The 14,742-nt window shown below is 58.5% G+C and overlaps 1 protein-coding gene across 22 annotated transcripts in view; it reads right to left on the reverse strand.

The window, feature by feature from the left end:
- The window catches only part of BIN1 (bridging integrator 1), a 55,417-nt gene that overhangs the window by 6,211 nt on the left and 34,464 nt on the right, over window positions 1-14,742 (reverse strand). For 7 of the 22 annotated variants that reach the window (XM_040619141.1, XM_040619215.1, XM_040619179.1 and 4 more), the window contains exons 6-12: window positions 13,939-14,046; window positions 9,203-9,288; window positions 8,905-8,980; window positions 7,492-7,574; window positions 5,971-6,015; window positions 4,249-4,396; window positions 2,854-2,982 (exon numbers count right to left, since the gene is read on the reverse strand). In XM_040619141.1, coding sequence (XP_040475075.1) covers window positions 2,854-2,982; window positions 4,249-4,396; window positions 5,971-6,015; window positions 7,492-7,574; window positions 8,905-8,980; window positions 9,203-9,288; window positions 13,939-14,046 — 675 coding nt within the window. The remainder of the gene's footprint in view (window positions 1-2,853; window positions 2,983-4,248; window positions 4,397-5,970; window positions 6,016-7,491; window positions 7,575-8,904; window positions 8,981-9,202; window positions 9,289-13,938; window positions 14,047-14,742) is intronic. The other 15 variants (XM_040619204.1, XM_040619209.1, XM_040619229.1 and 12 more) reach the window with 3 other exon arrangements.

Here is a 14,742-nt window from a genome sequence, read left to right on the forward strand (position 1 = left end):
GGACAGGCACTGGCCTCCCCTCGCTGCCCAGACGGACAGGTCACCTGTGGTGACACCCACACACCAGCCAGCCCCACAGAGTGAGGACAGGGCTGAGCCAGCACACACTGCCTAGGAGCCCAATCTTAAGTGTGGGCTCCCCAACACTGGGGGTACCTGTGCTCACACTGCCGGTCCTACCCCCAGCCACCCCCAGAGATTCCCATTCAGTGGCCCGAGTGCAGCCCCAGAATATGCTTGTAACAGGCATGGCCCCCAAAGACTGTGTTCCCTGTGAGAAGCCAGCCCCATGGCAAGCTGGGCCAGACAAGTGAGAGAGAGCTGCCTTGGGGAGGATGGGCTGGGTCAGCACCAGCGCTCAGAGGACACGCTGCCCTCTGAGGAGGTGGGGCCTGCTCAGTGGCACCTCCAGCTCCTACACAGGGTTTCCCTTTGGGGCCAGGGAACACTATGCCTGAGAGAAAAGGGCCCTGGTTTGGCCCTGGGTCCTCCTGCCCTACTTCACGAGATGCTAGGAGGGCCATAGCCCCAGCAGCCCAGGCCAGCCCAGGTTCCCATGTTTACTTGCTCTTGATGGCGCCCAGTGCTGCCAGGAGCACCCTCTCCACCTGTGTCCCCCTGAGGTCTTCCATCAGGAAGGACCCAAGGCTTGGGTCCTGGGGAGACAGTCTTCCCAGAAAGGCCTTTACAGCTGAGCTGCGGCCTATCAGGAGAGACCCAAGATTCCCATATCTGAGAATACAAGATGCCAGCTATCCCACAGCTCGGAGGACAAGGCATCCACTCTGGGCCAAGCCACAGCCCTCAGAGCCCGGGCCATGTGGTCTCACTTCTTGGACATGGGTCCCGATCCCCAAGCCGCTGCCCTAGGCTCACCCCCAGCCACTAACTTTCCTTAGGTTGGTCCCTGTCTAATGAGCCAGGGACAGGGCGGGGGGGTAGGTCACAGCTCTGTCCCCATAACCCTGCCCTGTCTAAGTGAGGAAGTGAGTGCTCAAGACACCATGAGGGCATGGCTTTTAGGTGCCCTGCCACCAGCTGGCAGCAGCATTTCCCTCCCCCAGGCAGCCCCACCACCAGCCCTTTGTCAGAAGTCCATCAAGCCCAGACTGCTGCCTTCTCATGCTCCAAGGGGACAGGGTCACCAGGCCAAAGGGCAGACCACGCCCTCCCGCCCTGCCTCCCAGCAGGCCAGCCACCCCACCATGCAGGATCAGAACTGTCCTTCGGTGCAGGGACGCAGGCTACTCACCTGAGCCCTGCAAAGCAGCCCTGTTAGCACAGCATCACGGACAGCCCACCCCAGCCCTGGGCAACAGCTCCCATGGTGTACGCTTCCCACCCTTGGGGCAGAGACCCGGCTCCCTGGAAGTGGGCAGACGGGGTAGCAAGGAAGGCATGCAGCGAGTGTGAGCACGGAGAGGCCGACACACTAGGTGCAGACAGTCTAGCTGCAGGGCAGGCCCCGCGGGTTCCTCACCTGTTAAATGGGGGCAACAACCCCCTCCCGGAGCGTAGTTGAAAACCCAACAAGGTCGCGTAGATAAGTGGCTGGCACCAATCCCTACTCAGTGTTCACTAGCGCTCTGCGTCACCCTGTCTCCCTCGTGTGCGCCGCCAGCATGGAGACATACTCCAGCTGGCTAGCATTCTAGCAGCATGCCATCCCAAATGTCATGCTGCCCAGTTTCCTCACCACTCAGGTCCTCCTGGACCAGCCTTGGCCATCTTCTACAGACAGGAGCTCCCCTGCCTCCCAGGGCCCTGAGCCAGGGGGTAACCCACCTGCCCACTAGCCACCCTATATTGGAAGTTCCTAGTTCTAACTTACGGTCCTCCTGTTGGGGCTTGAGGCCCACTCGCCCCAGGCCCCTCTTAGCAGAGACCACTGTCCTCAGTTCCCAACTGCCTCTCGCTCCACATTTATACCCTCTGGCCCTGCCCCTCCCCTCCAGGCCTCTGAGATTGGGGAAGGAGCATTCAGGGAGCAGAGCCCAGAGGCCCTGGGCAGAGCAACTCTCTGGCAGTGCTCCAGAGCACGGGGGCCTGCAGCGCAAGTGAGGCCCCTACTGGGAAGCGCCCTGGAAGCAAGGCCTGGAGACGAGGATCAGAGGGGTGAGCACAGTGTGGTCTCTGCAAGCTGTAGCCCACTCCCATGCCACCACAGTGACCTTCCTGCTCAGCCCTCCTTCTGCCCATCTGTGGACAAGCATGACCTACCTTCTTGGGGCACTGACGAGCAGCAGCCCTGCTCTGTGACCCAAGCACTGTCCCACCTCCAAAGCCAGGCAGTAGCTCTGGGGGCTAAAGTCTAGATGCCTTGGCCAGACATTCCAGGGTCTTCCCAATTATGCTCCTACTGCTTCCTCTTACTGCCTCACTGCAGCACTCTGCAGAGACACTGAACTCCCAGAAATTCCTGAGCCCAGGTCTTACCCTTCCTGGTCTATACATATGCTGCTATCTCTGGCTAAAGCAATGCATCAGCTTACAGCCGCCTGGAAAATGTCACCTGCTCTAGGAAGCCTTCCCTGACTGGCCCAAGTCCTCCCCCACTTCCCACTCTCCCCTTCGGCCATTGCATCAGTGGAGGTATGAGACCACTACTGAGCTGACCCGCTCCACTAGAACCACCCACACGTGTCCCTGCATCTGGCCACAGTACATGCTTAGAGATGGATGAGGGAGAATGAATGGAGGGATGGATGAATGAGCAAGGGGGAGGCTCTGGGCCAACCTCTAGGGCCAGATTCTGGCTCTCGAGGCAGAGGCGCAGGGCATGGGATGAAGGAAGAAGGCCATGCACACCCCGAGAGAGCAAGAGAGAGCTGGGCCGCGGTGGCCGCGGCTGACCTGGGAGGGGGTGGTCACGCTGATCTCAGGGACAAACGTGTCATCAAACAGGCTGAGGATCTGCTCCTGCTTGACCTCCTTGGACGGGGTGTGTTTGGGAGGCGGAGGGACTGGTGGCCCTTTCCGGAGCTGTGGGTCGGCGGGTGAGGGGCCGCACAGGGAGGCACAGCGGAGCGTGGGGGGCGGGACAGGGTAGACAGACAGACAGAAACGAAGCCACGGTTAGTCACACCACAGGCCGTGGCCCCATCCAGGCAAAGAAGATGAAGCAAGAGGAAGCACTGCTGCCCAAGGCACAGACACCAGGACCGCAGGACCACAGGACCACCCCCAGAGGGAGACTGAGGCAGAAGGTCCAGAAACGCTGTGCAGAGAGAGAGGATGAGGGGAGGGGATGGGAAGGGGAGGAAGTGAAAAGAGAAAGACAGGGAGAGGACAGAAAAGAGGAGAAAAAAGGGAGAACATGCCGGCTGCCCAGGGGCTGCTGGAGGAGGTCTGGGCTGACCGCCAGCTGGGTGAGACACTGGAGAGAAACCATAGCTGAGAAACAGCCTCCTTCCCAGCCTGGGCTCTCCGTCCTCCCGGGACCCTGCCCGCACCTCACGCCGAAGGAACTCTGGCTCGCCTGCCACCTGTGGAGGCCAGTGCAGCGCCGGAGCCAGTGCCCTGCTGAGGGTCGGGCAGGATGGCCACACATCTGCCCACCTGGGGGCCTCAAGCAGGTCAGGAAACCCCCTAAGCCTGGGTTTCCTCAGATGTTGGGCTGGGGTGGGCCTCACAGAGTGGTTGTGAGGATCTAATGTATGAAAATGTAGAAAGTGCTGGCATGGTGTCGGGCCCAGAACAAGTGCTATTCAAGTGTGGGCTCTTGTCACACTCTTAACATCGTTACCCTAATCAGCCGCAGGACAGGCGGTGGCCCACCACCAAGAGGGCTGCTGCCAGGAATGGATAGCTGGGGAAAGCTAACAGCTCAAACAGAGCCGCAGGCCAGCTCCTGGGGACGTGGCAGAAAGCTAGAGAAACCGGTGGGGGTGGGGACCAGGCTCTTGCTGACCCTGTAAAGGTCCTGCATGGCCCCATGCCAAGAGAGAAGGGGAGGGGGAAGGAAAGCAGCCACCTTCGCAGATCTGGATGCCCTGGGGCTGAGGGCCCCAGAGTCTGTACCAAAAGGAAAGGAAGAGGGAGGAAGTCAACAGCCCCAAGGGCTAGGGAGAAAGGGACGGAGAGGGTTCTGTGGAGGGTAGAGGGAGAGACACAGTCACAGGTGCCCCCAAGAGAAGGCAGGGTTGCTGAGGGGAACCCAGGCCGGTATTGGGGATGGAAGACTGGGAAGGAAGGGGACACGGGTAATGCAGGAGGAAGCAGAGGGCGGGGAGGGGACATGGTGCCTACCTGAGATGGGGACTTGGGGAGGGAGGCCCCGGCTGTGGCCGAGCTAGGCGGCTCAGGCTCGTGGTTGACTCTGATCTCTGGGGTGGCAGCAGGGGAGCCATCTGGCGGAGGCGAAGGGCTCTTGTTCCCTTTTGCAGGGGCGTTGTCACTGTGGAGGTAAGACCAGAGAGGAAGCCCGATGGAGGAACGTCGCCCCTTACAAGAGGGAATGTACGAATCCATAGGTGAACGTGGGATGGGATGTTTGCCCCAGGAATCTCTGTGTGAAAATGTGTGTCCATGTGTGTATGAGTGTGTGTCCATCAACGTGTGAAAAGGAGAGGGTGTGTGTGTCCACACAGATGTGCTGTGAAAATGTGATGGCCATGTGTGCACGAGTGTATGTCCCCGTGCTCGCATGTGAGAAATGCACGTGCACATGTCTCAGAATCGGGGAAATGACGGGGCGTGGGCACAGGGCCTGCCTTGGAGACAGCGTCAGCCCCAGGCAGAACTCCAAGCTGGAGGTCTTGGATCCCCAGGGAAGCCACCCCACAGGCTGCTGCCAGGCTCTACCAGGGAGCCCAGCTCCACCGCACAAGAAAGCCAAACATCCTAGAGGCAAATGAGTCTCATCCCACACGTCACACACCAGCCCCTGTGCCCAGGCTGGGCCCCCCTCCTCAGCCAGCCCCCAGATGCCTCAGCAAGCCTCCCTGCCTGTCCACCCGCTCACACCAGGACGCCAACCCCTGCCCCACCCCCATGGTCCACACTCCCCACCCACACCGCCGTCACCGTCTCCACACCTTTGCTCCCACAGGCCCTTTAGGGGACGACAAAAGAAGTCCACTAGAGGCCACAGGCAGAGTGGCTGCTGGCGAGGGGGGAGGTCTCCCAGCCATATGGTTCCGTGCAGAATAGAGAACGAGGGCAAATGGTGTGCGTAAAGCAGCCACTTGGGTGTGAGGGGGTGGAAGATAAAAATGTGCATTTGTTCTTGCATCAGGAAACTCTAGAATGGCGTGGACGAAGACTAGCCGCTGGCCACAGGCGGCTGTTCCAATTCATATTAAAATAAGTGGAATTAAAAGTTGAGCTGTTCAGTCACACCGGCCACATTTCAAGTGCTCACGAGTGTCAGAAAGGGCAGCTCTGGAAGGCTACAAAGAAGCTAGCGACCACATCCCCCAGGGGGCGGGGGGGGGGTTAGATGATAGGACAGGCGACAGGCCTGTGAGATCGTGGTCCCTCCACATCTCTACTGACTTTGGGTTTCAGGGGAATGTATTTGCCTCTTTAAAGCATATACAGAAATACAGTATACACACACACACAATTTTTAAAAACCACCACTGTGCTACCAGAGCCCTTCCCCCGAGCCTCGCCAGGCCTCCTTTCTGGCTACATTCTCCCTGTTAACCTCCTGGTCTGGGCCACAGCCAGGCGGACACGCTGTGGTCCAGAGAGGAACACACTCAGCTGAGCTCAGGCCATCTGTCCCCCTCCTTCCCCCCCCCCACAGCCCCGAGCCCTCTGCCCCCACAACACACAGGCCACAGAGCAGCCCCGCAGCCCTGCCGGCCCCTCCCACCAGCGGCCCTGTCTGCAGCACCACACACGGGAAGACAGGTTAGGGGTTAGTGGCACCCTGAGAGCAGGGCGCTAGGTGCATGCACAGGGGCCGGCCGGCCGGGGTGCTGGCCTTAGACACCCCCACAAGGCAGCACTCGGCGCTGGTACCTGTTCTTCTTTCTGAGCAGCCGGGAGAGCAGTTTAGTTTTCTTTCTGTGGGAAGGGACGGGACGCGGAGGCCTTCATTTTGGGCATGAGTCATACCTGATTCGAGGCTGGCCTGTTCCCTTCTCTCATCAGCAGCCCCTCTGCTCAGAGGAATGCCACAGGGCAAAGCCTCCCCTAATACTCAAAGGCCATGAAGAGAGCCTGACCCTGCCCTCAGAACCCCATCGTCCAGGCCTGGGGACCCCACTGGCCTTGCTGCCAGGTGCCCTGGGATGGAGCTGAGAAAATGAGCAAAAGGAGCAGACCCGAAACAGGGCCTGATGAGCTGGGGGACACTGCCGGCCACCCACCCTGCCTGTGGTTCAGCACACAGGGGTTCTGGGGACCCACAGTGCCAGGAGGGACCGGGGTGGGGGGCCAGCTAGCCAGTGTGGGGCCTGTGAGAGGAGGCAACCGGGCAGCAAAATGGGCCACCGTGGTGCAACGGAGGTTGGCAAAGTTCCACTGCCCTCCCTGCCGGCTCAGAGCAGCCTTCTCCCACAGGAAGCGTGAATCCAGCAGCTGCACTGCCCAGGCCGGCGGCTGCTCGCCACCCTCCTCACCCATCCTGACCCTCCCACCATTACCCGGAGGCCAGGCAGGGGCAGCGCAGGGGGAGGCCTTTCCTCCCTGCAGGGACCTGGGAAATGGCCTTCTGCCCCCTACACACTCCTTGGCCTCAGGGCCCCCTGTGGGCCCCTTCCTCTCTATCACACAAATTTGGCCTTATGTTCAGGGAGAGGAGAAGCAGCAACATTCGCTGAATACCCTCTTGGTCCTAGGTGATACCCCAGGCACCCCGGGTCACAGATACATTCCACACTGTGCTGGCCCAGGTGCAAGCCAAAAAGGAAGGGAAATCCCAGACTCGCTATTGTTTCCCCTGAGCGGCAGCCAGAGGGCAAGGCACTTCTCCCCTCCCTCGCAAATCGCCTTCCCCTCAGGAAGCAGGAATCTCCTTGCAGCTGGAGGGGCCCTGAGAGGCCAGGCCAGGCCAAAGACAGGAACAAGGATGCTTTTGTGGGTATGCAGAATGCCACGCTCTGGGGATTCAGGCTTTCCCAGGAGCAGGAGCCAGAAAAGATGGCACTAGCTCCCTGCTCTCGGAGGAGGCTCAGCTCCCAGGTGGCTCAGCAGCAGTCCGGAATCATTTAGCTCCTGGGCCCCACCTCCACAGCTGCACAGGGACCCTGCCTGCTCCGACTCCACTGGTGGGGAAGGCAGGCCCAGGCCTGATCAGGCAAGGCGCAGCCTGCCCAGAAGTGCACCTTCCCTGATGGGACACACCAGAGGAACATGGGGTGCCCTACCCTATCCCCCTGAGCACAGAGAAGCCAAGCCACAAAGGCCAAACCCCCAACCCCCGGGGGCAGGGAATGCAAGCCTCGCCCTGGCCTGGCAGGAATGAGAGCCCCAGGATCCTGCCCCAGACCACACCTCTCCCCAGCCACCTAGAGCCAGAGGGCAGCGGGTGTCACACACCTGGGCTGGGCCTTGACTGTGAAGGTGTTGCTCCCGTGCTGCTTCTCCAGGCTGACCAGCACATCGTTCAGGTTCTGGTTGAGCTGCGGGAGGAACGGCAAGGAGGTGGGGAAGGCCTCGGAGGCCACCAAACAGCCCCCTTCTCCCCAGTAACATCCCTGCTTCTCCCCATACCCTAGCCCCTTCCTTGCACCCCTGCCAGGAATAAGCTTTCCTTACCACATGAGTGGGAACTGGGCACTGCACACCAAGCCCAGAAAAACCAAGGGGAAAAACGGAGGAAATGGGCTCCATTGCTAATCGTTACTGTGTCAGAGGACTTCTTTCTACTTGTAGAAACTTCCTAAAATGCCTCACACAGCTTGTACTGTTTTTAAATTTTTTTACTTGTTTTTGAAAACTAACTAGAATTCTAATTGTTAAAGTCATTTTGCCAAGATGTTTTCAGGCCACATTACAACTGCCAGAGATTTCACCAAAAGCACAGGCAAGACAAGAGGTTTATCCCATGTACCTAGGACATTACCACTACTGAGAATATTTCCCTCTTTTGCCATGGCCACCAGGAAGCTCAGAACTGAATTTTCTTCCTACTTTACATAAATGTTTCTTTCCCCCAAACACCTTTCTGTTTGTTTGTGTTTTTTTCTTTAATTTTTCATAAGTTTCTCAAATCTTTAAAGGGAGGAAGGAAAAGAAAGGGAAGACCTAAAAGGCAAGAAACCATAGTCAGGGTGATGACTAAAGAGAGGCCCCAAGCTGCTTTTCCTCCTCCCGCCCTGGGCCTAGAATCCACTACCATCACTTTGTTCCTCTGGGGCCAAGAGGCAGAGTCAGACCAACCAACGGCACAGAGGGAGAGGCTGCCAACACTGGGCTTCTCCAACTCTGCTTTGCAGTTTAACTGCCAGTTAAGTTAAAATGAAAATAACACAACATAGGAACTTAAGCTAATCAGTCCCCTTCTTACACCGGATCCTGGCAGATAAAGCAGACATTTTTCAATGTCTTAAGAAACACGAGAGAAAAATTGAGAAAATTCTGGTATTTTATTGATTATTCGCCTACGAACTAGGAAAGGTGCCACCATTCTCTGACCCAGAGCTCCCTGGGCCAACATGGACAGCTTGAGAGGGGCTGGCTCTGTCCAGGCAGGAGGATTGGACTGGGGGCAGGAAGGGGGCAGGGGCTGGGCCTATGGGTCCTGCTCACAGCCTCCCCAGCACTTCCACTGGGGCTGGACACTCTAGAATGGAGAGCTCCTGGAGGGCAAAACTAGGTAGCTCCTCCCCACAGTCCAGAGGTGGCTCTGTGGTCACTAGTGTGCACCAAACCCCAGCCGGAAAGCGGGAGCTTGGCCGGCCCCTTCCATGCCTCCAAGGCCTGAGGCCCACAGGGGTCTCCAGGCCCTACCTTACTCATCTCCTTGTGGAAGTTCTCCTCCAGGCCCGCAATGCTCTGAAACGTGTTGACATAGAAACCTACACGGCTGCGGGAGGGAAGGAGGGAAGGAAAAGGGCAAAGTGAACACACAGGTCAGTGCAGGCAGCCAGGAGAGCCACACACACACTGATACACCTCCACCCGCCCCAGAGACACAAACCGTGGGAGGGCATGGGGCCCAGCGGACAGACACAGGAGGATACCTCAGGCAGCCTCAGGAGGGAGGCCAGGGAGGGCTCAGCCCCGCGACCTCCCGACCTAGGCTCACCTGTTCCACAAGGACGGCAGCTCTTCCTGCAGATCCACGTTCATCTCCTCAAATACTTTCTGGGCTTTGATGAGCTCCTCCTCTGCCTGAGGGGCGGGACTGGTCATTCCCCTCTGCTGGGCCTCAGTCCCAGCCAGCCCAGGCCAGGTCAAGCCCACCCCCAAGACCTGCTCCTCCTAACCTCCCACCCAGTGCACTGGGACCAAGGCTCTGGGCAAGATGGGGGTGAACCAGATGAGGACACTCGGGGGGACTGCCCCATGCAGCTCCTTGGGCACCTGCAACCAGGCCTGTAGGGTCTGCTCCAGGAAGGGGAAAGCAGAGCAGCCGTAGCCAAAGGGAGAACCCCCCCATCAGGCCCAGGGGGGCCAGGAGGGAGATGAGGGGTGAGCAGGGCACAACAAGAAGGCTCTCGAGACAAGGGGCCGAGGAGCTGGGGCCTAGGAAGGAGGCAAAGGCAGACCTGAGACCCAGCCCAGCAGGGACTCTGCCCACTTATATGTGAACCCCTCTCAGGCTAAGCATCAGCCTGCTCCCCAGCTCCCTTGGCCTTGCCCTTGATGTCCCTGCCTGAAGATCTCTTTCTCAAAGCAGGTCCTACTCAGCCTCGGCCTCCTCCCTGTAGGATGTGGCATCAGAATTTCCTATCCCTACCCCTCTGTCCTCTGTGACCTGTCTCCACCAGCCGGAGGCCAGAGGCAGCAGCTCAGGCACCTCCAGAAAAGACAGGGGAAAGATGGGGGAGAGCAGGGCCAGGGGAGGAGGGAGCTAAGCTGCTGGGCAGGATGCCTGTGCTCACCTCCAAAGCCCTCACCCTACCCTACCCAGGCAGGCCCAGGGCCCTCCGGGCCTGCTCATACCCACCAGCAGGTGGCGCTAAGGCCCCATCCCACAACCAAAGACTGTAGGGAACAAGGCTCCAGGCGGAGGCCAAGGCAAGGGTAGGGGTGAGTCACAGACCCTGGGCAGAGAAGGGGATCTGCTAGCTCATTTGGAGGGCGCTGCTGGAAAGAGTGACTCAGGGGGGTGACTTGGATTCAAGGTCTGAGTCACAACCCAGGAACGTGGCAGGCCCCTCCCCGGAGAACACTTCCCGCCAGCAGCCTTACATTCTCAGGCCTTCTGGCAAAGACAGCCAACTGGCCAGAAGGCCAAACTGCCACAAAGCGCACGATTTCCCCAGCCCACCCAGCTGTCCCATCCAGCTTCAGGCACCAGGTCAGCGCCCGTCAGCCCATATCCCTGCTGTGCCAGGCCTCCCCAGCCTCGGTGATGGGGATGGGGCTGGAGGAGAGAGGGGCCACCCTGCTGCCAACTACAATTACCTTCAGGTTGTCAGAACTCGCTAGAATGAACATAAGCCCTATGCCTAATTTTTTAAATCTAATTTAAAAATTAAAGGTAGAGTAGGGGAAAAAAAGAAAGAAAGAAAAGAAATGTCTGTTTGAGCACGCATGCCTTGGGCAGCTCCTGGAGAGGGTCAGATCCAGCAGGCCTTCCCCGCCTTACCCCACTGGGCATCCCAATACCTGAGTGGAGGCCAACAACGTGAGTCTATACAACCCACAGAATGAATGACTCACAGGTCTAACCACGAGTGCTGGCACTATCACACATCCCTCTGACCTAACTGCCAAGGGCCTGGCTCAAGGTTCCCCAGGAACCTGCCTTGGTCCAGCTCCCATGCCCCCAGAGACCACCTCATCATGGCGATTCAGCCACCACCCCACGATGCTGGTCCTAACTCCTCAAATGAACATCTGTGACAATGATGGCGACAATGGCACAGCAGCTCATTGCCACAGGCCAAGCCCCAGTCACATGCCCAGCAACGCTGCAAAGAACAGGGTGGCCCTATTTTAGTGTTCCTGGAACTCAGGGTCTGTGTCTGTTATTCCCTTTGGGTCACATTCCTCATATTCTGGCTGTTTCAGAAGCACTTGGGGTGGCAGGAAGTCTGGGGAGAGCTGTCCATTGTTGGGCAGGCTTTGCAGCCCCCGTGGCTCAATTAGATGCTGATGGATACATACAGCAGGCCAAAACAGGCCCGCTTACCATGCTGCAGGGCACCAGGGTCCTGCAGGCAGGTCTTAGGGGACCATGGCCAGTGCGGAGAGCAGCTCAGAACGAGCCCACAGGATATGTGGTGCTGGTCCGCTGGAGGGAGCACAGCTTCACCAGGTCACACTCCCCCCCAAAGTCAAGTTAGCCAGCAGGGCAGTCCCAGGACCCCAGTGCCCCAGCTCACAGTCAGACAGCTGCCCATGGGAACTCAGAAGGCTCCCCTGCTTCCAGCCAGGCATGAGGCAGGGTGGGGGCAGAAAGAGGATACATTCAAATAAAAATTGGGTCCAAATGGGAAAGCCAATTTGGCCGAAAGGCCAAACATCTGCAGTCCAACATCCAAAAATGAGATCATGTGCCTTAGCCTCCCTAGTGGCTCCCCTGAGGTAGGGGTGTGTGGCCCTCCCAGCAGGGTCCCCCACCCACACCCATCTCAGGAGCCCAAAAACAGCCATGGGCACTACCCGCAAGCCCCATAGTCTCTCAGGGGGGAAAGAAATTTCTCTCAGGGGCGCCAGAAATTTTCACCTGGTCTCCTGCCAAACCCATTTCAGGGACAATTATGCAGAAACCCTGGCTCTGGGTCAGTGGCCCCATCCCCCTCCATCCAGAAGTCCCGAACTCTACAGAGAGGGCTGGTGCTCTGGCCTGTAGCCCCTCCTCCACCTCCCTCGGACAATCTCCCCCAGACTTTGGAGATCCAGCATCACCCCAGCCTCAGGGTGGGGCTGTCCCCAACTCCAAAGTCAGCCCATAACTTTGGCCTAAAAGAAATCAGGCAGTAAGTCAGGTAAGAAATTGGGCCACAAGCCCGTGCTGAGCCCAGAGCTCTCCACATCACAAGCATTCAACACATGTGGGCTGAAGATGATGAAATCAGGAGATGGCCCAGAAAAAATGGGGCAGCTGCCCAAAGAGAAACCCAACCTTGTGGGTCAGGGCTTCGTCACCTGCCCCCACCTCAGGACCATGAAGGGGCGCTGGAGTCCTGTCCGTTTCACTGGAGAGAAAATCATGAGGCCACCTCTCCCAGGGTATATCTAGTGGTCCCTGGCCACGCTGTGCTCACCCAGAACCCAGCCCATCCCAAGGGCAGAGGGCTGAGAAGAGTGAAGTATTGTCAGGGTATTAGGATTGGTCAGGAGTTTTGTACAAAGAGCCCCCTCCGAGAAGCCCTCCAGAACCACTGTGGTGTATAGTTTGCCCTTCATGAAACTCCCAAAAAGCAGACCTTTTAGGCCCCACGTCTCAGCATCCCAGCCACACTTGAAGAGCCCTGCCAGGGCTCCCCGTCCATGAGCATCATGAGGACCCACAGCAAGGGTCCCTGTGCATTGGGAATTTTGCCTCTCTGGGCAGGTCTGTCTCTTCAAATTCTAGATAGCCTCTCAGCTTTTATGAGGCTTGAAGGACAACACATGTCAGGACAGGAGCCCTCAGAGAGGACAAGTGGCTCAGAGGCTTTCCTGCGTTCCCAGAGGCTAGGATTTCATACAGTCTCAGGACTACCAGAGACTCGGGCACGAAGCAACAGACTGGGGCCCACCCCAGCTTGACCAGAGCCCCAAGCCTCTCTCAGCCCCCCACATTTGACCTCAGGTCTCATCTGAAGCAGGAGCTCTCTCAGCAGAGGCATTTGAAACCGGCCCTGCCCCCCAACCCAGGAAAGGGACTGAGCCCTCCCCCGCCCGGGCACTGCAAGACAGGCGCCCAGCGCGCCAAGGACAGGACAACAGACCAGAAGGCGCCAGCACGTGCAAGGTTAGAAGCCAGTGTCACCTGATTTCGGAGCAGGTTAGTTTGAGCTACGAGATGAGCCTGCAGTTTGCCTTGGCACCACTGGGGGGCAGCTTTCTCAAGCAGCGAGACAGGCTGGGGGTAGGGAGCGGAGGTCAAGGCAAAGGAGAGTGGAGAAACAGGAGGGAGACGGGGAGAGAGAAACAGAGACACAGATATTAAACACCAAGTCCAAACGTTCCAAATGCAGTGACAGACAAGCTGGCCAACCCTCCAGGGGGCCAGCCCCCCAGCAGGGAAAGGCCTCTTGAGACTAAGAGAATTAAAAGGAACCCTGGGCAAGGGGCAGAGAAAGGGGTGAACTCCAACTGCAAAGCAAAATGTGAGAATCGTTAGCAGGGGCAGAGGGGCTCAGCAAGCTTGGTCCGGCCCGGGGTGGGTGGGGAGGGGGGGATCCACCCTCAGCCCCTCACTTGTGGACAGTGTGACCAGCTCAAGTCCTGTGCCCTCAGGCTTGTTCCAGCGGAGACAGGGTCACATCGGATCCCATGACAGAATTCCACTCAGAGCATGCCAGGTCGGGCGGGGCCGCTCCAGTGAAACCCAAGCCAGGCCTGTTCTCATCCTGGAAAGTGGCCTCAGAGCAGGGCGGAGGGCCCAGGGCCCAGGGCAAGCACCAGAGGATGGGCAGGAAGTGGGCAATCACCCAGGCGCCCACAAGGGCCTTCCCCTCACCTGCCGTGCGCCCTGAAGCATCCCCCACCCCACTCACTCTCTGGGACTGGTCACCAGCTGTAAACCCACCCCGCCCCAGGGGAGCAGTAATAACAAACAGTGCAGAGGGGTGCAGTGAGCACAGCACAAAAAGAAGGCCCCTCCAGGTGACTTGGGACCCCCCTTTAGACTCTCCCCTAGCCCCACCCTCCAGCCCTTACCTTGGCAATTTTGGCTTCATCCTTCTTTTTGGCGGTTTGGAGGGACTCGTAATGGTGCCGGGCGCTGTCATAGTCCACCAGCTTCCGCCCTCGCTTGGCAATGCGTGACTGGAGGACAGAAGGAGGTGAGAGGATTGCTGAACAGGCCCTGGCACCCATGCTGGGATGCTGATCCAGGCTGGGCCCAGAGAAACTGGGCTGTGGGCACTGGGAACTGGATGAAGCCGAAGGGCCCAGGGCAGTGGACCCCAGGCTCAAGAAGTGCATCTAATGCATGCTCGAAACACTTGCTCCAACATTTCTGGGGGCAAAGAGCTCACCCCTTCAAGGCAGCCCATGCCCTCGGGGGTCCTTTCTTATACAGAGGTCAAACCATTGCCTTCAATATTCAGCCATTTTTGCCAGTACCCACCAGCCAGCACTGTGTGCGACACGCCTCTGCCCTCCTGGACCCCGGGCTTCTCTACTCACAGACTACCACCATCGGCCCCCCTTGCACACTCCCCATAAGGCATCTTGAGAAGTCCAAGGTATCTGCATTGGGTGGCCATGGGGGCCAGCATGGAGCCCAACCCCCAAGGGATCAGGTCAAGCACAACAGTCACCGCCTGGCCTCAACACCTCTGCTTCCATGTCTGCGGCACCTGGGGCTCACTGGCCGCAGTGGAGGGCACCTATTAGGCACACGTGCTCAGGCCTTACATCCCCTTATCATCCCTTATACAACCCTATAGTCACTCCACAGTGACATGGCCACACACACATACATGCACCATGGGGTCTCCTCCCAAAGTCCGGAGACCC

Source organism: Ursus maritimus, unplaced genomic scaffold (assembly GCF_017311325.1).
Source record: "Ursus maritimus isolate PB19 unplaced genomic scaffold, ASM1731132v1 scaffold_1, whole genome shotgun sequence".
In the NCBI taxonomy this organism is placed as follows: domain Eukaryota; kingdom Metazoa; phylum Chordata; class Mammalia; order Carnivora; family Ursidae; genus Ursus; species Ursus maritimus.